Consider the following 24852-nt stretch of genomic DNA (forward strand, 5'->3'; position numbering starts at 1 on the left):
CTGAAATAGGTCTGCTTTGCAAATCCCCAATTGGCGTGTTTCCAACCGAAGGTGAAAACCAGTAGAGGGAACCTCAACTAAAATTGAAGTCAGGATGGCCTGTAGAGGGAGCTCTCACACCCGACCACTCCTTGTCAATTACCCCAACAGGAAAGACTCCCTCGCATCTCCAACTAGAAGGGTTCTCTGCTTTACAGGAGGAAGGAACATTTTCTACTCGTTGCGCAACAAGCTCAGCCACTGGAAACTGCAGCAGCTCCGCCAATGAGAAGCCACTGCCGCCCTGAACTCTCATTCTCCTCCGATGATCTTCCTCTTAGGACAACCCCTCTCAACTTCCCTTTTTCTCTACAAAGGCAAGCTGGGGCCCCACTTTTGTTCCTTGGATTTGCCTATGGTCCGTCATAACTTGCATTTCCTGAGTTGCAATTCCTCTGGCTATGCCCGAATAAACTGAGGGAGTTGGTGTTAAGATGGCAGCATAGGCGGACTCTGAACTCACCTCCTCCCGCGGACACAACCAATTTACAACTTCTCTTGGAACAATTACCCCCGAGAGAGAACCCAATAAACTAATTTTGCTGGTAAGATAACTGGCAATTTTTTAAAAAGTTGACAGTACCGGTGTAACCGTTAACCCGGGTCCTAGATAAAAGGCCGGAGAGCCAGGCTCCAGCCTGAGTGAGCCTTCCATCCTCTAGGAACTGGATGAGAGTTTGTCACTAACTTCGGCCACTTGGACGAGAGGAAGATGACTACACGACATCCAAAGGAGAGCGCTGGAGTTGAGGATAACTGGCTTAACTGAGACTTCGGGAGACCGCTTTGCCTTCCTAGACTGTTTCTCCCGCAAGTAAAATGGCGATGACCACAGGGGTGCGCGGGCAGCAGGAAGCCAAACTTAGATGGCGCTCACGGATGGTGGTGTGTATGTTGCTGAGCCTAAGCCCAGGGAATTTAGCTCCGTCGGGGAAGGAAATAGAAAAGCTAAAAGGCAAGCCTGGCACGCCAACCGGAAAGGCCTTCGCCGCTTGGACCCGGCGCGCAGAGGGGCGGGACCTGGAAGCCACCCGCGGAAGCAGTTGCAGGGGCTTCTGGAGAATGTAGTTCTTCCGGCGAATGGGCAGGGGAGACAGAGACTTCGCTCCGGAACCACATCTTGTTTTATGCATAGGTGTTTTATGAAAAGAGAGGGTAGCCGTCATTGAAATAGCCATTGCGTTGGTAAATTAACCGCGCGGCCAGGAAGTGGCTCTCAGGGCGACCACTGGAAGGCGGGGTCTGCGGGGATTGTGGGAACTGTAGTTCTTGCGTCGTTGAGCGGCGGAGGGCTGGACTGCCCTGTACCGCTGCTGCTGGTGAGCGAGGCCTGCACCGGTGCTTCCCCCAGCGGGAAGGAGGGTCTGGAAAGGCGTGGTCTAGGGCTGGGGCCCGGGGTGCGGTGCAGCTGGTGGGGGAGTGCGGCGGCTCAGGCCGGGGGTTCGGAAGGCTTCATTTCTGGAGGAGGGGGCGCGGCTGGAGGCGTGCACTCGGGGCGGGTACATGGGGTGAGACTCAGCCAGCATGGATGCCTGAGGTGCTGGGCGCTGCGCGGACCTTCCTTTCTCGGCTGGGGCGAGTGACCTGGAACTCTAATTTCTTTTTTGAGGAGGTGGGTATATTCTGGGCCAAACAGTTTCCGAATAGGGGGACGCTCCAGCGTGCGTCCTTGGGGTTTCTTTGGGCTGTGGGGCTGGGTTCAGCCAGGGCCAGATAGACAAACATCCTCTGTGGTGGGGATGGGGGCGCGGCTCGGGCCATATATCCCCGGGTGTTTTTAGCAAGTAAGCACTTGCTTGGGTCCTGCATCTCCGAATGGTGGTGGGAACGCAGGGCTGATCGTAAATGTCATTTTGTTTTGGTGGGGCTGGACGGGGGCGGGCTGGCGGGGAGAGCATCTCGGGTCCTGCCGTGCCTTGGTTTGTTGGGGGTGGGTGGAGGTGAGCTAGACATGGGCAAAATATCTCCAGGGGGTCGTGAGGAGTGTCTTGGGTCTGGAGTCCCAGGAGTTTTTAGGGGGTGGGGGAGGTTTTGGCCTGGGACTGACATGCTCCAGTGGCGTGGACTGCACCGTCAGAGCCTGAGTCTAGGCAGTTTTTTGAGTGGGGGCGGGTCTGCTTCTCTGGGACATTTTTCTCAGGGTTTGTCGTGGTGCAGGGGCGCACTCTGTGGCAAAGATCCCAGATTTGGTTGAAATGGGAGTGACTAGATTGGCTGATTCCCCCTTTTCTTGTCTGCTTTTCCCTTATGTGTTGGGGTCAAACCTCTGGTTTGGGACTTAGAAGGGTTAGGTAGGGGGGTGTCTCTGAGAACACTAGGGCGACTATTCAAATTACTTCTGGCATCTGATGGGGCCCAAATATCAGGACTTTAATTTAATTATTATTATTTTTATTTTTTGCTGAGGAAGATTAGCCTTGAGCCAATATCTGTTGCCAATCTTCCTCTTTTTTTGTTCGAGGAAGATTAGTCCTGAGCTAACATCTGTGCCAGTCTTCCTCTATTTTATATGTGGGTTGCCTCCAGAGCACGGCCAGTGAGTGGTGTAGGTCCGTGCCTGGGATCCGAACCCTCATACCTGGGCTGCCAAAGCAAAGCACACCGAACTTAACCAGCAGGCCCTGGGGCCGGACCCCTGGAAATGTTTGTTAAATGTAATTTTCCAATTGTTTCTGACTAGTATTTAAAAATAGAATTAATGTTTGTTTATTAACCCCTCATATCCTGCCACCTGGCTAAATTTAAATTTACTTATTAGTTCTAGTTCTTATTTTGATTTTTTGGATTGTAGAACACAATTATGTCCATGCAAATAAAGACAAATTTATTTCTCATAGATAATCAGTTTTGTTAATTTCCTATGTATCTTCCCAGTATTTTTTTTTTATGAAAAGACAGTCAAAGATTAAACACACACATATTTATGCACCCCCCCCCCCCCCAGCTTTCCTAAAATTGTCTTTGGTTTAAAGTTTTTAATTAATACATAGTAAAATTTATCTCCCTCTTCCTTAATGGCTTCTGGATTTTATGTTTTTTCTTTTTAAAGTAGGTCTGCCCTTCCCTAGCTTCCTATGTATATTCTCCTGTGTGTTTCTAAATGTTGATATTTTAGATTCTAATGTTTAGCTCTTTCTCTGCTTGGAATTTATTTTTATGTAAGGTGTGAGCTAGGAATCTGACTTCCAGTTGGATAGCAGCTTGTCGCAACCCTTTGTGATGAGGCCATGCTTTCCTGACTGTTGAAATGCTGTATTTACCATTGTCTGTACGTACACTCTCTCTTCTGTTCCATTTACTGTCTACTGCTGCACTAACACCACAGTTTTATTTTCTTTGCTGTTATGTAGTTTCTTTTTTATTATAAAATAAAACTCAGGAAATAAACCACACAAAAGAGATGTATAGTGTAGAATTAGTGTAAGGTGAACACTTAGGTCGAGAAATAGAACTGTGCTGGTTTCCCCCAGATGTCCCTCCATTTGTTCCATCCCAATCACCACTTTTTTTTCTTCTTTTCCAAAAGTAACCTTTCCCTTGAGTTTCTTTAAGGTCAATCAGCCAAGTATGCATCCCCAAACACTATAGTTTAGCTTTAAAAAAAAAAAAGCCTAATGATTTTTTAAAAAGTCTCTTTTAATCTACAGGTTTTTCCTTCCTCCTTTTCCTTACCGTTTGTCTGTTGAAGAACCCAGGCCATTTGACATGTAGAGCTTCCTGCAGGCTGGGTTTTGCTGATTACATCCTCTTAGTGAAGATTAAAGCCTTCTTTTGTATTTCCCCTAAATTGGCAGTTTGGCGTAGAGCTTCATCAGACTCAGGTTCCATCGCTTTGAAAGGATTCTAAGTGATGTTGTGTTCTTTTATCAGGATGCAAAGAATGTCTGATTTTTGCTCTTTTTTGATGTTAGCTCTTCTTAATACTTAATGCCTAGATCTGTTAATTCTCTGGGGAGTGTAAAATGGTGATATGCTAATTCGGTCATTTTGCTGTATTAGCTGGAATAATATTATAAAGAGACACTTCACCTCATCTGCTGTTTGATTACCCAGTGGCACAGTCATATAGGGAAGGAGCTTAAATGCTTGAAGCTTTTATTTATCTAGATTTCAAAATACTAATGGATTGGTTACTTGTCATTAGAAGTTGACCTTTAAAAAGAATTTATTATTAACTCATGAATTTAAACACGTCTGATGGGTTTCAATCTATTGCAAATCTTGTTCTTATTAAAACTAACATTGTCCAATCTGTGGCCCCTGGGAGCCTTATCTAGCTAGCTCCTAAGTCATTTTGATAGGAATCTAAGGCATCTTTGTAAACATCTTGGCCTTCTGCTATGTCAAGATATTCTAGGCTCATCTTGTACATTTCCTGCACCAGATTTGGCATCAGCCATTTTTCCTGCAAGTGTGTGTTTCTTAAATGGTCATTCAGGACCACAATCTGGGCAATACAGACAGTCCCTGCAACTGAATTGATCATTGTTCCTAGACTTTTGCAGTGGACATGGCTAAGAAATCCCTCGTGAGTTCATACTGATATTTCCAATCCAATTTTAGGATTACTGGGTTTTTACCTCACCTTTTCAGTATCACGTCAATATCTGCTTTCTTCTACTTCAAAACCCCTGTTTCTCTAGTTCACAGGGGTTGATAGAATGGGAGTGTCCCATAAGTAGTCATTTGTTTTAGAAGGAGACTTGCTTCAGGTAGCTTTGCTAATCTCTGTTGTTTCTGCGTGTTTTATTCCTGTGGCTGCCTCTGTACTGGGTCACCGCAGCTCATTGTGTACCTCTGCTGAAAGCCAGAACTTCTGTCAAGCAACCCTCCCTCCAGGATTCTAGCTCCTGAGTCTGGTAACTGCTCCCCCCACCTTTAGACCTGGGGTTGGTAAAGACCCTCTGGTCTTGTGAGTGTCCATGCTGCCACAGCATCCTTTTGTTTTCCCTGACGCGCCCCACACCTTTTTAAAGAGTACTTTATTAAACTCTCCTCAGTTACCGAGTTTGAATTGCCATCTTTAACCTACCAATACAGGGACGATGCACTTTAAAACGCCTTCGTTACTGGCAGTGGGACAAATAAGTAATGTAAGAGCTGGAGAGGTCTGGAGAGAAAATTCTGACCAAGAATTTAGAGGTAGTTGGAATGTTCTTGTGTTATATCACGTGGTTAGCTGGAAATGAGATCCCTTTAGCCTGACTTTTCTGTAATGCCATAGAAGCCTAAAGAAGATTATGTATTTCAAATACTTGTATTTTTGCGAGGGAATAGATTTGTCACAATGGACTTGGCAAACAAAAAGAGAAAGTGAAATTCATCTGGATGTACTGTATAAATTATATCATTTGCCATCTCTGGGACACCTCTTACAATCAGATGGGACTAATGGAAAATCCTATCCCTGAGGTGTTGTTGAGACATAGAATTTTATGATGCAGGTTGGACTTACAATATTTATTTTCTACAGATTTCATATTATACTATTTTTATGGCCATAGATAGCTTTTCATCTCTGAAGTGGCTTATAATGTAGTGAGAGAGATAATTATTTACCTTTGGAATGAAAATGAGACAGTTAAATTCATTTCTCTGGGAAATAGCAATAAGCAGTTGATTTTTTACACTCATTGTATATTTTGTAAATATTTAAGTCTTTTTGGATCCAGTTTTTCCCCAACGTTTTTGTGTGACGTTTTTCATGCAAACGGAAAAGCTTAAAGGTTTGCTGCACTAAATGTCCGCATACCCACCTAAATGAATGCATAGATGTGATGAAGCAAATAGGGCAAAATGTTAACACCTGGCTCATATTTCAACAAGAAGGTTTTCTCAGGTAAAAGTATTCTGAATTATCAGTTTACTAAAAGACTAAAGTTCCCCCCGCCCATTGTAGGGTTCCTGGTGGTAAACTGTCCTTTTATTCTTTTTTTTCTCCCTCCTCTGAGGAAGATTAGCCCTGAGCTAACATCCACCGCCAATTCTCCTGTTTTTGCTGAGGAAGATTGGCCCTGAGCTAACATCTGTGCCCATCGTCCTCCATTTTGTATGTGGGATGCAACCTGGCATCTGAACCGGGGAACCCCAGGCCACCAAAGTGGACTGCGAACTTAACTGCTGCGCCACGGGGTGGGCCTCTGTCTTTTCATTCTTGGGGTAAAGTCTGCTTGGTTGTGATATATTATTACTTCTTTAAGGTACAGCTGGATTCTGTTTGCACGTGTTTTATTTAGGATTTTTGTATCTGTTTTTTATAAGTGGAATTGACCTCTAGTTTTCTGTTTCTGTTGTGTTCTTGCTTGCTTTTGGTGTCCTTGATGAATGAGTTAGGAAGCTTTTTTTTTTTTTTAATGTGTTTGGGCACTTAATATTTATTACAGGAATGACCTATTCCTCAAAGTTTTACAAAAAGTGACCAATAAAATTGCCTGAGGCTGCTGCCTTTGGAAGAGATCTTTGACTGTCTTCATTTTCTTTTTTGGTTAATAATTTGTTCATTTTTTTCCTTTAACTTCATTTTAGGCAGTTTATATTCACCCAGGAAATTACCCATTTCTCTTGGTACCCCTCCCCCCCGTCCCCGCCATTTGATCTTTGATCAGACTGACCCCTCTGCCTGGAGTGTGCTTCTTGGCCGGATGGGCAGACTTCATCTCATGCTCTAAAGAGCAGCATCCTTTTCATTTCTGTGGATCTTCCCTGATAGAGTCCTCTTCTTTCTGTGCTGAGTTAGGATTTTCCTGGTCAGTATCCTTGCTTGTTCTCTGATAGTATGGTAAGTGTAGAGACGGTGTCTTTTATTTTTGTGTCCTGGGCACAGCCACAGATCCTAGCACACTTATGTCCTAATCCATAATGAGGACTGGGCCTGGGTGAGAATTGGTTTATGGGCTTGGGACTTTGTAGTAGAGTGTCATTGTTTATCAGACATCCTCCACTCCCCCCGCCCTGCCTGTATGGCCTCTCCTATTGAACTCAAGAGTGACCATGTGACATGGTTTGCTTATGTGCTATGGTCAGAAGTGTCACTTTGTTTTTTGTTTTGTTTTTGAGGAAGATTAGCCCTGAGCTAACATCTGCTGCCAATCCTCCTCTTTTTGCTGAGGAAGACTGGCCCTGAGCTAACATCCGTGCCCATCTTCCTCTACTTTATATGTGGGATGCCTGCCACAGCACGGCTTGCCAGGTGGTGCCATGTCCACACCCAGAATCCGAACCAGTGAACCCCAGGCCACTGAAGCGGAACGTGCGAACTTAACTGCTGCGCCACTGGGCTGGCCCCAGAAGTGTCACTTTGGGTAGAGTTTTTAAGAGGCTGAGTATGGCGCTCTGTCTTTCATTTCCCTCTGCCGCTCCTGCTAGCCATGTTCTGAACAGAGGCTGCACCGTTAGCCTTGGTCCTGAGTGAAGATGACTTTGAGCACAATTACAGTTGACACATGATGGACGTGGAGCTGGAGTGAGAAATAAACTTTCATTACTTTTAAGTCGCTGAGATTTTGTGGGGGAGTACTTGTCACTACAGAATAACTGGGCCCGTCCTGATTGATACAGACCCCTTTCTCCACTTCACTCTGAGGCTCCTGTCTTCTTCAGGGTGAACTTTGAACCCTGTGGACATCTGCTTACTCTTTGCCTTTTCATTTAGGCATTTGTTCACTGGGCACTATTTTAGGCAATGGGGAATAAAAAGGGCTTTGGAGTGAGAATTTTGGGTTCTAGACTTGGCTCTGTCACTTGGTAGCTGTGTGATCTTTTTTTTTTAAGATTTTATTTTTTTCCTTTTTCTCCCCAAAGCCCCCCGGTACATAGTTGTATATTCTTCGTTGTGGGTTCTTCTAGATGTGGTATGTGGGATGCTGCCTCAGCGTGGTTTAATGAGCAGTGCCATGTCCGCGCCCAGGATTCGAACCAACGAAACACTGGGCCGCCTGCAGCGGAGCGCGCGAACTTAACCACTCGACCACAGGGCCAGCCCCGGTAGCTGTGAGATCTTAAGGACAGATAAACCGAGCTCTTAGTCCTTGGTTTCCTCTTCTGTGAGATGGAAAGAATAGCAGTGTCTTCCTCTTGGCTGTGTTGTGAAGATTTCGTGGAACTCTGCACTTAGTACAGTGCCTGTTTTATGAATGTTGGCTACACATACTAGTATTAGTGGGAGGGAGAGGGCTGTATTTTCCAGCTTAGGTTAAGTTGCACGGCAGTAGCACGGCCCCCAATCTCAGTGGCTCACACAGGAATCTAACCTTCAGCCCAGTCTTAGTCCTCCTCCATGTGGGTCAGCTTTAACTCTGCACCGTGACATTTTACAGTAGAACCAAGACCCCTTTTGGGAACATGCTGCTTTGAGAACATGGCAGATGGTGGAATCAGGCAAGGCTTAGAAGTGACTTTCACTCACATTTCATTGTCCAAGGCAAGTCTCAAGGTCAAACCTGATGTCAGGGACAGGGAAGTACAATCTTATCACAGAGAAACCAGTAATTGGGAAAAGTAATAAAATCTACCACAAAGGCTTATTTTAGTCTAGTCACTAGGATTAGCAAAACGACTGAGGAGTATTTCGTCTTACAAGAAGCTTACATTCTGGTAGAAATAGTCATATGAATAGAAAAATTGTGATGTGTTGTGATTACGGTGAGATGCCCAGGTTGCACAGGAGAGAGGGTGGCCATCTCTGCCTTTGGTGTTGGGATGAATCACAAGCGCATCTTAAGGGAGCCCTAGCCAGCCTCAGAAGGGAACTTAGCAATAGTAGGTCTGCAACCATTTGGGCTGAGATGCTGGACAGGGTGTCTGAGTTGCTTCTGCTTTGTGATCACGTGAGTGGAGGACTTTAGCCAGGGCCCATCGGGAGACACAGTGCGTATCTCTGATAAAGCATGTGGTGCACACACACAACAGAAGGTGAGGGGTTGTTTTACAGAGTCATTGTGAGACCTGGAGCTCTACCTAACCTGAGAAGGATTCAGGTTAGGCCTCCCAAACTCCTCAGAGGACAGGGACATAGGGGGGCGAACACAGCTGCAACCTTTGGCCGGGCAGTCAGACCTGAGGTCTGCATGCCCCAATCGGTCTGGAATGAGACCTTCTGAGGCTCTGTCTCCAAAGACATTTTGCTGTGTCTTCTCTCTGACTCAGGCTTCAAGTAGCAGAGACTGATACAGGACATGGAGTTTGAATCTGAGGAGGGAATAGTAAATTTTGACAGATAAGGGAGAGTGGGGGGGGACAGACTTGAGGGAAAGGAGTGAGGTAAAAAAAATCCAAGGAACCCGCATAGACTGAGACTCCACATTCGTTGGATGAGGACGGTGGGAGAGGACAGGATCCCTGCTGAGCAGGCAGAGGCTGAGGGCCTGCCATAACGGTCCTAGCTACGTCAAATTGTTTCTCCATTCCACAGGTCCTGGCTTCTTGGAAACAGGATGGGCGTTTACAAGTCAGGTTCGGAAGTCACCCCAGGCAGCAGAAATCCATCTTGAGATGAAATACCTTCTACCTGGCCCTCTGGCAGAATTTCAAGGCAAACGCTGGGCTGGCTCTGGGGCCATGACATTGCCTGATCCTTCTGCCTGGGGAGAGCAGGACCGGGAGGAGATTTTGCCTTTGGAGAACAGGGAAGATATGGAAAGCATGAAGAAATTGACTCAGAATCCTAAGGCCAAAGGTGAGAGTTGCTGAGGATCTGGAGGGGTGGAGAGGGGAGCAGGGCTCCAGGTTCCGCTGAGAGTGCTTTAGGACCACAGCTTGGTAAAGGGGCTGCCTCCTCCATGGCACGGCTTAGGGGAGCTCCTCTGGGCGCAGAATGGGGGGTCTGGGTCTCCCAGCTGTGTTTTCTTCAACTGCGTTTGCCTCCTAACGATACTGACTGGCTGCAAGAAAAGGAGGGAAAGCCCCCAATACTGGTGAGTTGGGGTTATGTTTTTTTCCTGAGATGCTGGGTTGTTTCCCCAAGAACAGGCATGTATTCTCTTTTTTGGGAAGGGAAAGGCAATCAGCATTTAGGCAGGTCATGCTTGGGCCAGGTACTGTGTCAATCACTTTATAATCGTTCCTGCATTTGTGCGTTTTATTTTCTTTGTTGAAAAATATACCCAAGATTAATATTAAGAGTCCAGGAAACTTTTAAACATAAGGAATATTTTTGAAAAACTGAGACAATTAAAATTTTTAAATGTACTATTAAATTTCACTTCCCATCCACACTATCTAATGATATTGCTCACTGGGCTTTTTTTACTTTTTCATTGAAATTTTTGAACATATATCGAATTAGAGAGCATAGCAATAATGGGTCTCAGGTAGCATCATCTAGCTTCAGTAGTCATGTATAACGGCCAATGTTATTTTATTTATACCCCTCACACTTCCCTCATTGTATTTAAACAGATCTCAGATGTCATAACATTTCTCCACAAATTTTTCTTTTTTTATGAAGAAGATTCGCCCTGAGCTAACATCCGTCGCCAATCTTCCCTTTTTTTTCGCTTGAGCAAGATTGTCCCTGAGCTAACATCTGTGCCAGTCTCCCTCTATTTGGTATGTGGGATGCCTCCACAGAATGGCTGGTGAGTGGAGTAGGTCCGTGCCTGGGATCCACACCCACCAACCTGGGCTGCTGAAGTGGAGCGCACGGAACTGTAACCACTCGGCCATGGGGCCAGCCCCTCTCCATACTTCTTAACAATAGCTGTGAGAAGGTAGTGGTGGTGGTAATAGTACTTATTTCAGAAGGAGAAAGTCTGGCTCAAGGGGGTGTGTGATTTGTGTCTGGCCACACTCATCTAGTACATGGAGGAGCCAGGATTTAAGCTCAGTTTTCTCTGACTTGTAAGCTCCTGCATCTTCTAAAGTATTGTATAACCTTCTTGCTGCCACATAAATCCCCTTCTAAAAATGTGGGAGCATATTTTCCAACCCTCAGGAAGGGGCCTATATTATTTGATGACTGACTCAGAGAGAATGCTCTCTCTAGATACAGTGCTTCACCCCCAATCCAATCCCCCCTCAATCTTCTCTCCTCTACCAGAAATTTGATGTATTCTTTCATTTGAATGGGTTGTGTGAGATTCTGTAAGCCAAACCAATACATTTATAAATACACTATCCTTATCCTCAAGCCTACAGGTTCTTTGGAAAAATAATGTATAAAAACAAAAGATGATGACAGTAATAGTGATTTTTTATTATAATGGTTGAAATGGTTACATAATGGTGCAGTGAAAGTCACTGCAAAGTCCTAGCCTAAAGCTTTGAAACCAATGTCCAGCCACTCATAGTGGATTGACAGTCAAACTCAGAGGACCCAGGAGAAGCACTTCTGGAATGGTGGTATGAGGAGCTCCACAGACTCTGGCCAGTGAAATAACCAAAATGATAAAAACAAACCTCTGCCCAGGGACCCGCTCTTAGAGCAGAAGGGTCTCTCTTGAGAAGTGGCTGCTGGTCCTGCCGCCAGCTCCTGAGCAGTGGTGCAGAGGTCCTGCCCAGGGGGAGAGGCAGGCTGTAAGAACAGAGACCAGTACAGTGCTGCCTAAGGGGACTGGCTTTATTTGGAACAGAGCATAGGGAAGTCGAAGCCTAAGGGTGCTATTAAAAACAACAGAGATTTGGTGGCGAGCAGTAAAGAGGAAGCTGGCAGGTGCATGATGACAACAAGCAAAATGGCAGATCAGCTAGAAGTTTAACAGAGAGAGCCAGGGAGAGAGAGAGCTGAGAAGAGCCTTGCTGGGGTCAGAGCAAGTCTCACGTACTGGCCTCAAAACTACCCCTGCAAAAGGGCCTGACTTTAATTGGATCAGCCCTTTATACCGAGGGACATGGTTGAAACTAATAGAGCAACCAGCCAGCGATTCGTGGAGGCTAACAGCTGGGTGTGATACCAATAGAGGCGGACCAGCCAGAAGCTTAACAGGGACATCAAGGAGAGACACAAAGAGAGCGCAGCTAAAAGGACTGTCATTTCTGGAGGGGGAGGGTCAGAGTGACTGTGCATGTCCAAGGCTGCACCATCTGAGCAGTCACATCTTCAGAGGAAATAGCCTTTATTGAACCAGTCCAAACAAGTCACAAAACAAATGAACAAGCGACCACAGCAACAGCCTGGGGAGGAGGCAGGGTTGGTATCCAGAGTTACTACAATATTTTACCTAAAATGTCCAATATTCAACAAAGAATTATACAGGTAGATAGACGGAGAGAGAGAGAGGGAGAGAGAGAAAGAGAAAGAATATACGAATATGAGAATGAGAGAAAGCCTAAATAAATTTTCCTGGTAAGTAAAATGAAAACAACTTTTCAATTCTATGTGTTAGATTACAACCTCATTGGATTAAAAATTCATCCTCGCCATATTGGTTATGGGTTGTTCATCAGGTTATACACTGTGGACACAAAGTTATAGTCCCAGAGAATGTCAGATGGGCTTGGGAGGAGGAAGCCAAGCAAGCTGCATGCCCTGCTTTCCTTCCAGGAAGCTGATTGAAGTATGCTCTAGTAACCTGTAACATTTTTTCCAGATTTTAGAAAAATTTTTTTCTCCAAAGTCTATAAAATATAAATGTCCTAAGTATTTATAAGATGAAGACACTTTTGTAGACTGGAGTAAGCTGCGAGGTCGTCGTCTTTTTTTGTGTGTGTGGGGAAAGATTGCCCTGAGCTAACATCTGTTGCCAGTCTTCCTCTTTTTTGTTCCCTCCCCAAAGCCCCGGTGCATGGTAGTATATCCTGGTTGTAAGTTGCTCTAGTCCTTCTATCTGAGCTGCTGCCGCAGCATGGCAACTGACAGATGGGTGGTGTGGTTCCATGACCAGGAAGTGAACTGGGGCCACTGAAACAGTGAACGCCAAACTTTAACCATTAGGCCCTCGGGGATGGCTTTGGGAGATCTTGAAAGTAGTGAGATTTGAGTTGATCCTGAAGGATAAGTGGATTTTTACATAGTAGGAAGAAATAGGAATGATATATTCAGATAGAAAGCCATCATGACTAAAACTAAGAGGTGGAGCAAACAGGACATTTGCAGGGAACTGTGAGGACCCAGACCTGGCTGGAGCAGGGAGACCTGATTACAGGAAAGAGAGAGGTAGGTTTTGCTAATTGGGAGAAGCCGAGTGCAGGCAGGCCTTGAATGTCAATCTGAAGCATATGGAGGCCATCTACAGTGTTTGGGCAAAGGGGATCAATGAATGGAAAAAGCTGGGGATAAGGTGTGGATGAGAGAGAAGAGTCAAGGTCACTTCAAGGTGTCTTTGGCACGGGAACCCGGCAAAATAAGAGCAATGCAGATCATTGAGTCTTTGGGCTGTTGGAGAACAAGGCTCATGTTGTCTAAATGGTCTTTCAAATATGGAATTATTTTCAAGATGAGTTACACTGAACTTACCCTAAAGATTTTGGTTATAATTTTCTCTTTCTTAGGAAACTAAAATACCCAATATAAAGGCAGTTGCCCTACCACTGACAGTTAAAATGCACTTGAAGTTGAGGAAGCCCATGCAAATGTGTGATGATTACACAGGTGCCACTGCTTAGGTCATAAGAAGTAACTGTATAGGAATCAGAGAATGAAAATTATAGTCTCTGTACTATTATTAGTTTCAGGAAGGATACTCAGGGCAAAACTTTTTATTCCTCTTGTGTTTAGTTCCATCTGTAATACTGAGTTCTAAGTACTGACACGCTGTGTGTAGCCCTCAGATGTTACCATCATGATCAGGTCCTAAGTCATGAGCATTCAGTGTGGAAACTACTAGTCACTGTGTCTCCAATATTTTCAAGTTAAATACCTACTGAATGTCTTTTTAGAGAAACCAAATCCTGGACACTTAGCTCACAAGGAATGAAAATATGTGGATCACATCCTTCCCCCACCCTGTGTACTTTAATCGGTTACCACTGCACTCAAGATTGGGCATGTAAAGCTGAAAACTGCCCTCATCTCATACCATTGCCTATGGGCAAACATTGTATATCGTCAGCAATCTTCTGGGAAAGAAGCACTTTTAAGTATTAGGAAAGAATGATCTCCCACCCAACCAGGTTTTGCTTGTTTTTAAATTTTGTTGAGGTGTAATATCCATGTAGCAAAGTGCATAGTTAAAAAAAAGTACTCAGTAAACTTTCGGAAAGTGACCACCACCACATAACCAGCCCCTCGGTCAAGATACGGAACACTGCCACTGTGAACCATCCATGCTTGTAAACCTTCTAGTCATTACTGCCCCAAGGATAACTCTGTGCTGACTTCTGACATCATAATTTTTCTAATTTTTTTAAAATTAATGTAACACGTAATTTGTACTCATTTGTGTTTGGCTTCTTTTGTTCAACATTATGAGTTATCTGTAAATGCCCCTTTTCTTGAAGATTACTGCCATTCCCCTGACAGCTGTTTCGCATAAATGGCATACTGCTCTACGTGATGAGAGAAGCATTAGGAGCTTTATTTTTAAAAGGTTATTAAAATACTAGGCAAAGACAGAGATTTTACAGATCTCACTTAATAGGCCTGAACTCTTCAAAAATGCTTGTTCCAGATCCCAGCTGTTCACTCCCACTTTTCTGTGTGGTTGGAGTGTTCTTCTGTTTTCTCCTCTAAATCTTCTCCATCCCCTAACGCCCAGCACGAGACCCATGTCCATGATGCTCTTTTTCTTCTGCAGCCCATCCTGTGTCTTCCATCGCAGAATTCCTCGATAACGGATCCTCAAGATCACTTTCCTGAGCACTGCTTGAGGTTTTTCCAGATTGATCCACAAATCGCTTCTCCAATGAAATCATAAGTGTCCGACGGCCAGGAATGTGCTTTCTGCATCAGTTATGCTCCCCTTGGATTTTAACACAAAGCCATAGTAATGCCCAGAAGAACTTAATATGGTGAACTGTGTGCTCTGAAAAGAATTAGATCAACTTCTTGTGTATCCAGACTCCAGGGACACTAGATACATTCCTCATGCTAGGAAAATTGATGGTGACTTGCTGTCCATTAATTTATTGCTTGTTTATAGATGCCAGTTACATTAAGGAATGTGGCAGTGGTCTTCACAGAGGCAAATGGAAGAGACTGAGCTCTGAGCAGAGGAACCTATACAAAGAAGTGATGCTGGAGAATTACTGGAATCTGCTCTCGTCGGGTGAGGCTGTGTACCTTCCTTCATTAATTCAGTAGAGATTTATTGACTATGTGCCAGAAAATGTTCTAGACACTTAGAACACATTAGTAAATGAAATAGTAATCCCTGCCCATGGGGCTTACTTTCCAGTGTATGGAGACAGACAACAAACAAAAAGCTTCATATCCAGGGATATTATAATATGGTATGTTAGAGGGTGATAAGTGCTCCATAGTTTAAAGTAATTATAAAATAGAGCAGGTTAAAAGAGAATCGAGTGTGAGAGGGTGGCTAGCTGAATTTTAAAATTGGGGATTTGAAGTCAGTGAGGAGGTAACATTTGACCAAAGACATAATGTGGTGAGGGAGTTAGAACTCTGGCTATGTAGGGTAAGAGCATTTCGGGTGGAGGGAACCATTGGTGCTAAGACTTTAAGGAAAGGATGTGCCTGCCCAGCATAAGGAACTGCCAGAAAGCCAGTGAGACTGGAGGCACAGTTTGCGAGGAGGAGAATGGTAAGAGAACCCTTCTGTGACAGAAGTTAAAGTTACATGTCCAATTTTGTATGGCCTTTGGGTTTTGTAAACCGTATTTTTTTCTTTTTCCTTTGTTTAGAAACTTACGCTGATTCCTTAAATCTAGGTTGATAAATATTTTTGATTGAGACGTTACTCTGGATCCGAGGTTGGCCAACTTTTTCTGTAAAGGACTAGATAGTAACTATTTTAGGTTTTTGGGCAATATCGTCTCTGTAAACACTCTCAACTCGGCCCTTGTAGTGCTCAATAGCCATCGACAGTACGTAAAAAAATGAGCAAGGCTGTGTTCCAATAAAACTTTATTTGTGTATTTTGAATTTTGAATTTCACGTAATTTTTATGTGTCATGAAACATTATTATTCCTTTGACTTTTTTCCAACCATTTAAAAATTTAAAAACCATTCTTAGTTCGTAGGCTATACAAAAACAGGCAGAGGACTGGATTTAGCTTGTGGGCTGTAGTTTCCCCACCCCTTGTTCCAGATCACTGCTGTTCAGTAGAAATAAAATGGGAGACATGTGGGTAAATTTAAATTTCCTAGTAACCACATTAAAAAAGTAGAAGTAATGGGTGATATTAGTTTTAATAATGTACTTTATTTAACCTAACATCAAAATATCATTTAACATGTAATCAATATAAAAGTTAATTTGATATTTTACTCTTTTTTTTGTACTGTCTTCAAAATTTATGTGTTTTACAGCTAGAGCACATTTCAGTTCAGACTGGCCACGTTGCAAGTGCTCAGTCAGCATGGCTAGCGGCTCCCATGTCAGATAGTGCAGTTCTAGCCATTCCTGTATTTCTAGAGAAAGCCTGTAGAGAAGAACCACAGTTTTAGCGACACAAACCAGCTTCAGGCAGGAGTCTCCTTAAACGGCATGGCTGTTTTCCTGATGGGAATCAGTCAGGGAAACTTTGTTCTATTTTCGTCTTCTTTGATGTGTTTTGATTTGGTTCTATCCAGTTTGAGCTCCGTGTAATTAAGTGTGGCTTCATCCATTTCAGTCTGGTTATGTGTGTTTTGGTTTTTGGCCTTAGCTAGCCATTCTAACTCGATTTTGTGTTCATTTTTCTCTGGTCATATTAGTCCCTTTTTCTATGTTAATACATTTAATGGTTTCAGAGGAAAATGTTAAAATGCCCTGGTTTGGATTAGTCTCGATATTGAAAGCCTGGATCCCAATTGCACTTCTTGACATTGTTTCCTCTGTCTTTCTCAACACCACAATATTCTGCAGTCCTCCAGCCTCTTATGTCTCTCTTTTGGGCTTTTCTCTTCTTTCTCTTTTCTTTGGACTAGGGATCCACAGGACTGGTGTCACATATGCTTTTTTTCTGTGTCTATATTTACACCCTTAAACAGTTTTATGAACTTTAACAATTTTCCCTGTCCCATATTACAATGAACTTATTTTCTCTGTCACTGTCTCACCTGTGCTTTGTCCTCTTATTTCTATTTGGTTACAAGACAGCACAAGTTTATTCTCAAACTTATCAAAAATTGAGACCTTACCATTTTTCCTCCTAAACCAATCTCTTTCTCTAATTCTTCACATATTCCTACTGTGATGTCTCTTCTTCAAGGATACTGTTGGAAATAAATGGGCCAATTTCTCCTGAAATAATCTTTAAAGCTTTCACAGGGGAGATATTTCAGTGAGCCTAGGCTAGGTAACACTGTGATAACAAACAACCCCAAACTTTGGTGGCTTATAATAGCAAATGTTCATCTCTTACTTATATTACCTATTGCCTACAGTTCAGGCGTGGGTCAGCTCTATTGGTTCTGGAATCCAGGCAAAAAGAACAGCAAAAGACCTCTATCTGGGTCATGGGGTTCTTAAGGAAAGAGGGCAAAAGAGCAATGATAGAACCACATTGTGCCTCTTAAAGCTTGTTTGAAAGAGGCACTAACTTTTCACTAACCTTCGTTGGCCAAAGCAAACGCCACAGCCAAGTCTCATGTCGTTGTGATGGATTGGTTTGGGCACAAGGTGCTAGAATCCTGAAATCATGGACCATGTCTTTCTTGTCCACTGCTGAATCCACACTACTTGGTAGAGAACCTCACACTTAGAAAATTCTGATAAGTATTTGTTTGCAGATGGGCAACATGAAATTCAGGTTTCTTTCATATATAGTCTGTTCAACCACTGTTTCTTATACTGACTCCTATGTTTGGAAGCCCTTCAGATCGAGTGACTTTTTATGTGTATCAGTCCCTTTTTTGTAATAAGAAAAGTGATGAAGAAGATTTCCACATAGGTCACAGAGACTGTTACCTCCAGTTGTGGACAGTATATGTCAGTGTGAGTGTTGATGGCTTAGACGCTTTAGTAGGAAGAAAAGGCTAAGGATAATTGAAGCTGCTTACAGAGCAGATTGCTTCCTTGAAACGTTCCTAGTCTGGCTGACCTGTAGAAGATGTTTTTGGCATGGATTTTCTGGATCACTATAGAAAATGGAATGTGTAGAAATGGAATGTAAAGGAATTATTGGCAAGAAACAAATCAGGTTGTACACATATTATCAGTTACACGTGTGGCAGGAAGACACCCTCTGTTCTAAGACAAGGCGGAGCAGCCCGGGAGACCCCTTAGCACTTCTCTAACTGGAAACTCTCTCTCCAGCAGAACCAAAGCCAGAAATCTACCCCTGTTCCTGCTGGCATTCTCTTGTCAGCAATTCCTCAGCCAGCATGTGCTTCAGATCTTCCCTGGCTCATGTGTGGAAAATCACTTCCATCCAGAGGATTCTGGCCCGGAGCCTCAGGAGCAGCATTATTCTGCTCAGAGTTGCTGGAGTGAATACACGGAAGGGCAAGCGAGGGAAGGCGGCTCCAAAGCCTTGTGTGCGGGGACAGAGGGGAGAAAGACCTCAAGCTCATTCTCTGGCCCCCCCCAAGGACCGTCAGCAAGTCCTAGAGAAGTCACCACAGTGGTAGAAATAGAGTCCAGTTCAGCCCAAAGAGTAAACCCTGTGCAACCAGACAAAGAATTGAAGGAATCAGAAATCTTGAGATCTGGAGCAGCCAACTGTAGAGAGCATGAACTAGACTGTAGCCCGAAATCAAACTTCGTTACCGACCAGACGACCCCCTTCAAGGAGAAACCCTGTTTGCAGGGAGCGTGGGTGAGGCTTTAAAGATAAGGCAGCCCTCATCAGACACCACTGGACACAGTTAGTGGAGAAGCCCTATGTGTGCAGTGACTGTGGCCAAGGCTTCAGCCTGATGTCAATCCTTATTAACCCCCAGGGGACACACTCAGGGGAGAAGCCATATGTGTGCAAGGAGTGTGAGCGAAGCCTTAGTCAGAAGTCCAACCTCAACACATGAGAAAAACAGATTCAGAAAAGTCTTATTTGTGCAAGGAGTGTGGGCGAGGCTTTAGCCAGAAGTCAGACCTTATCAAACATGAGAGGATACATTCAGACTAGAAGCCCTATATTTGCAGGGAGTGTGGGCGAGGCTCTTGTGATCTTGAGATTCTTGTGAGAAGGCGAGTCAGCCTTCTTCACATGCCACAGGGAGAATCCTTCTGTGGGATACTGTGGAGCTCTGCCCAGTTAACCTTATCAGGGCCAGCGCCCACGCCGCTCCAGATAACTGCTGCTGATGGCTGCAGAGCTGACTTCCTCACTAGGACTCGTTCTCAGCCACGGGGAACTGCACCTTCCCAAGGGCTGGCTGGCTCCTGGCCATTGAATGAGTGATATGGGTAGACAAAACTCCCCTTGACTCAGTTGGGACAACTCCCAAGGTTCATCCCAGATCCAGAGGTGCCCGTCGGACTGAATGATCTCTCGTTTGCAAATACATTGCAGGTCAGCTTCTTCCTCTGCCCAGCCCTGCCCTCATTCCCCAATAAACCACTCAATTCTTCATCTCACTGTCTCTCCAGGGAATCCAACCTAAGACATCTTAAGTTGACAGGGAGTGTGGACAAGGCTTTGGCTATAAGTCACCCCTCAACAAACCCCAGAGTACATAGCATAGAAGCTCTGTGTGTGTGTGGAGAACGGGCAAGGCCTTAGGAAAAGCACACCTCAGTGTACATCAGAGAACAGGTTTTTTGGGAGGAAGGGAGGGAGACTGTGAGATGCGTTAGTCATACCTCATCTTGCAGCAGAGGACATACCCAGGTGAGTAGACCCGTGGGGCAAGGTGTGTGGGTGGAGCTTTATCCTGATGGCCCCCTCAACAGATGAAGAGGACAGAGTCTTGCCACCACAAACCACTACCTCATGCACCTCTGAGGGGGTTTCAGAAGTCTTGACCACCCCCATACTCTGTATGAGTGTGAAAATGGCACTAATGACTACATAGACATGCTTTTCACTTTTTGTAATCAGATGGAATAAAAAAGTAGAAAGCTTTATTTAAGTAATCTAAGAGTGATCAACTTGTTTTATTTTCATACACCAGTTCTTTCCCATGTTTTCTTGTCCTTTGTTCTAGTAAAATCTTTACTGAGCTCAGGCTTTGTACCTTAGTCTCTCATTTGTCTGGAAAGGAATTCACATTCACAACCCAGATTTCCTCCATTAATTCAACTTTTAAGAAAAAATAAGTCTCAAATCAATCTAACAGGTTTGCTGGGCATCGGAGCCTTTGCATGAGGAGGATGATTTAAGTTCTGGAGACAGGCCAGCTGAAGGGAGGGAACTTCCCAGGTCTCCAGGGGCTGGGTTGCCTCTTCTCCTACCTGATCCCTCCCTTTGACTTCTGTGCAAGCTCCCTTCCCTGGGTTTTCTCCTTCCTTCTCATCTCTTTCAGATCTCTGCTGAATCCTCGACCCCATCAAGCATTGCTGTTCCTCAGTGGTCTGTTCACGTCCTCCAGCTCCAGGGACCCTTTAAGCATGCTCCCTCTGCAGCCTTCCAGATTCCAGGGTCAGGTCCTTTAGCCAGGCCCAAACTGTTATCCATCATGAATCATGGCTCTGGGCCCCTTAGCTACTCCCCACGTCAGGTCATAGGTCTAAAGATCTCTGAACACAGCTCCAATGCTGTGCCCCCTCAGCCTGCCAACCCGAGGGTCCAGTCCTGCTAATGACACCTCCCATCATCCCTCTACTAACTGGTCCAAGACAGCCCAGCCGTACTGTGGCCATTGTTTCTGAGCCCAAGGACCTGGCCCTTTAGCCACACCCATACCTAGTCCTGCTCCCTCAGAGCCCAATTTGCCCAGATTTTAGACAGCTCCGCAGGCCCAGGCTCTGACTTGTACGTCCTGGGCCAGTAACTGTTTACTGGAGAGGGTCTGCCTAGGCTCTAGCAAATTGGTTTGCCAATTGGCCAGATTCATGAAATGGACATCAGGCTTTGAAAATCAGAAAAAGTGCGAAGTGGTTTTGACACCCCAGCAGAGGAGGGGGCAGTAGAAGAGGGTCTGAAGGCGTCACTGACTCCAAGGTCTCTACTCACTCCCTCAGCCGTGAAGTCAGCTTTCCAGTGGGTCCTGAGTCAGCTCTGGCGAGGGCAGGTGTGAGCCCCAAGTGTGGGCCCTGCCCTCGCCCCCGTCTCCCCTCGTGCTCCTTCGCCAGAGCTACCCCTGTGACACCAACGCTTTGCTTCTGGTCTGAACTGGAAGCCAGAGAGGGACAGGTGTATGTGGGTAGGCCCTCTACATTCCGGATGACCCCAAGGCCTTGCCCATGCCTGCCATTGGGAGAGAAAATGCAAACAAGAAAACCAGCACCTTCCTTTGGAAAAACGGGTATACCCTATTCATCAGTTTTAGTCTAGAAGTCCTTTTGGAGAATAGCCAAACACTCAGCTGCCCTTTAATTAAAGAGAAATTTGGGCCAGCTTGAAACATGATGTTCTAGAATCCTAAAATGAGAAAAGGTTCTTAGAGTTCCATCCACCGGTGTTGTAAACAGGATGAAAGCATTCCATGTCTGTCTGAGTTGGGGGGCAACAGCTGAGGATTGGAAAATCTCACCAAGCCAGGGACACACAGGCTCAGGTATCGCCCTCAGCTGCTGCTGAGGTGGCCCCCTAGGGCGGGTCCCAGCCTACCTGGCTTACCAGGCTCCACAGAACGCTCGCTGCTGCTGGTCATCCGTTCCCCTTTTCCTGCTCCCCACTTCCTCTGGGAACTAGAAAGCTATTTTTTGGCTGGGAGGAAGAGAGCCTAATTTTATGAATGTTAATACTGCTTACAGTAGTTTTTGTCTGAGCTGCCTCTCTTCTAATTCCCTTGGGTAAAAGCAGCAGGGCCCGCACCTTCCGCTTAGTCTGTAAACACTGCCACCAAAAGAGGTTTACTTGTCTTTTGAGAGGGGGGCCCAACCCGTCAAAATTGTAGCATAAATAAATTGTGCAATATTGGAGGTGTGTCTGACTAATAGAATTGTGAAAACCTTTCCGATCAGATTTTCTGCTGAATGTATTGGCACGGAAATTATCTGGCGGTTGAAGATCTGGAAGAGACAGTGCAGGGAATCTGAGAAAACGTAAGAGAAAGAGATGGTGTGATGACCAGCACTGAGACTGGGATAAATTTGGGAAGCAGGAAGTGTTGCAATTGCCCGGGCAAAATTTACAGCACAACTATGGCAAGAGTGTGGACTGAAAGAGAAGATGGACTCTGTAGGGGTTGTCTTCAAAGCACTTGGTGGTTGCCTGGATGCAGAAGATAAGGGAGAATTTAAAAGGACTCCCACAAACACAGCTTTCTAACAGTAAAAACATTTGCAAAGGAGAAAAAGTTCTCATCACTCCAAGAATCCAAGCGGAAAGCCAACATCATCCTATCTGTGTTTACCATAAGAATATTTCCTTCTCTAGAGGTAGGTTGAGCTGGCTATCCTCTTTCCGCATCTGAGTCTTGCATGTGCTGACCCGTGTGGTAGAATATATTTGTGTGTATGTGGGATGGTGCCACTTATCAGCATATTGTCTCAGCTCCAAATTCACCTTTTGTTGCCTATTTGTGAAAATGGACCTGGGCCCTTTAAATATTTGCCTGGTGGTGTGAGATTCATCAGTAGCGAGCTCTGGAGCCACGTGACAGGAGGAAGGGGTCCTCTTTCCTGGTTCAGGTGGCTCTTTCACTAGGCTCCTCAGCCAGCGCAGTTTTCTCCCATGCTAAATGCCTGCAGGACACAGCTTTCTCCACTGATTGGCACCCTATATTTTCTCCAGCTGTCCACCCGGGCACTGGTGGCTTAGTCGGGAGCGCAAACAGTACAAGCCTGTGCCCCAGCCCAGCTCACTGCTCCTGCACCCCCTCTTCAGCCCCACGGGCATACACCCTGGGGCCCCACTGGACTGGCTCTCTGGCAAGCAGATCACCTGGCCTTCATCCCTGGCAGAGGCTCAGAGCCTCCCCAGCCTGGTTGCTGCTCCCACACTTTCTCCTTGGCTCTCTGTGCATGCACACCAGGGCCCCAGCAGCCACTCTGAGCTGCCCCAGTCCAGGCCGTGCACAGAAGTACACTAGGTTCTTGCAGCTTCTCAGCCTCCTTTTCCAGCAGCGCCTCCAGCAGTGCCTTGACCTCCTCTGCTCACTTGCCCTTCAGTCTCAGCTCGCTTGTCCCCCCAGAGGTTAATTTGCTGCGGCCCTCCAGACACAGGCACTGTGTGGTCCAGGCTTTGTGTCAGCATCAACACCCTGGCCCTCTGTGCCCATCCAGCTCCCTCTGTGCACCTGGCTACCAGCTTTGGTTGCCTGCACTCCAGAGGGTTATTCCTGCTTGCTGGTGATGGTAGACCTGCTCTGGCCCGTGCAAATCCCCCTTACCCTGACTTTTCCACCATCCAGTGGGCTGTAGCAACTTCTCCAGTGAGGGCTGAACCCCAGCCTTGGGGAGGGAACCTTCCTTCCAGCTTTATACTTCCTTAGCACTCTCCCTCAGCTGAGGGTTTCATTCGATATTTACAGTTGCTCCCCTATCATTGCATAATAATTCTTTATGTTAAATTTCCCATTTAAATTACTGTCTGGTTTCTGTCTCCTCATTGGACCCAGATTGACAGAGATGTGAATGTGCATGTGTGCAGTTTTTATTTGAAGGCAAAGAGGTGAATTTTTGACTGCATCTATTCAGTGAACACAGCAATAAGCCAAAGAAACAATGCAAGTCAAAGTTATTATCAGCACCAGCTGGGGCTATGGCCCTGAACCCAGACCCAGAAATATGATGGTCTACATCTGGGAATGGCAAACTACAGATCTGTCCTGCCACCTCTTTTTGTATGGCCTGTGAACTAAGTATAGTTTTTACATTTTAAATGGTTGAAAAGAATGAAAAGAATAATATTTTGTGATACATTTGTGTTCATAAATAAAGTTATATTTGTAACACAGCCACACATTTGTTAGTATTGCCTATAGTTGCTTTCATCCTACTTACAGGGATTGAGTTAAGTAATTGTGATGGAGACCATATGGCTCACAAACCCAAAATACTATCTGACCTTGAACAGAAAAAGTTTGCCAATCCCCAATCTAGACTGAACCTTGAGAACACTTTAGCAAACAAAAGGCCAAATGAACAGCCGATTTAACTCCCAGCTCTGGCATTCATGACCCCCCCTTTTTTTGTTTTTAGAAATTGACAAGCTGATTCTGAAATTTATGTGGAATTGCAAGGGATTCAGAGCAGCCAAAACAATCTTGAAAAAGAAAAACAAAGTTGGAGGACTCATTTTTTTGTTATTTCAAAACTTAGTACAAAGCAATGGTACTGACTTAAAGATAGACATAGAGATCAATGGAATAGAATTGAGAGGTCAGAAATAAAACCATGTGTCTACGGTCAACTGATTTTCCATTGAAGACCATTCAATCGGGGGAAGAATAGTCTTTTCAACAAATGGTGCTGGGACTATTGTATATCTACCTACAAAAGAATAAAACTTGACCCCTACCTTATGCCATGTACAAAAATTAGCTAAAAATGTATTAAAGATCTAAATGTAAGTACTAAAACTATTAGAAGAAAACATAGGGCCAAATCTTCATGATCTTGGATTTGCCAAAGGATTTTTAGATATGGCAACAAAAGCATGAGCAACAAAAGAAAAAAAAAAGATAAATTAGACTTCATCAAAATTAAAAACTCTTGTGCAGGACACTATCAAGAAAGTGAAAAGACAACCCACAGAATGAGAGGAAATGTTTATAAATCTTATATCTG

At 44.8% G+C, this 24852-nt stretch overlaps 1 protein-coding gene and 1 long non-coding RNA gene across 7 annotated transcripts; both read left to right on the forward strand.

The window, feature by feature from the left end:
* The first annotated feature begins 149 nt into the window (after positions 1–149).
* ZNF343 (zinc finger protein 343) lies at positions 150–20617 on the forward strand. 6 transcript variants are annotated; one of them, XR_011530750.1, is made up of 5 exons: positions 335–584; positions 702–924; positions 9449–9712; positions 15054–15179; positions 18337–20091. XR_011530750.1 is itself a non-coding variant. In XM_070587993.1 (5 exons), the coding sequence occupies exons 2-5, from the start codon at positions 859–861 to the stop codon at positions 20489–20491; spliced, it is 471 nt and encodes a 156-aa protein (XP_070444094.1). In that variant the 5' UTR covers positions 335–584; positions 702–858; the 3' UTR covers positions 20492–20617. The 6 variants fall into 6 exon arrangements, 1 of the variants encoding a protein (XP_070444094.1); XM_070587993.1 differs by lacking the exon at positions 18337–20091 and adding an exon at positions 20481–20617 and having other exon boundaries at positions 702–928; XR_011530752.1 differs by lacking the exon at positions 702–924 and having other exon boundaries at positions 150–584.
* Positions 20618–22083: 1466 nt separating this feature from the next.
* LOC139078038 (uncharacterized) lies at positions 22084–24475 on the forward strand. Its single transcript, XR_011530754.1, has 2 exons — positions 22084–22500; positions 24265–24475. It is a non-coding gene; the product is annotated as an uncharacterized lncRNA (long non-coding RNA).
* Positions 24476–24852: the final 377 nt, after the last annotated feature.

The sequence above is a fragment of the Equus przewalskii genome, chromosome 21 (genome assembly GCF_037783145.1).
Source record: "Equus przewalskii isolate Varuska chromosome 21, EquPr2, whole genome shotgun sequence".
Lineage (NCBI taxonomy): Eukaryota > Metazoa > Chordata > Mammalia > Perissodactyla > Equidae > Equus > Equus przewalskii.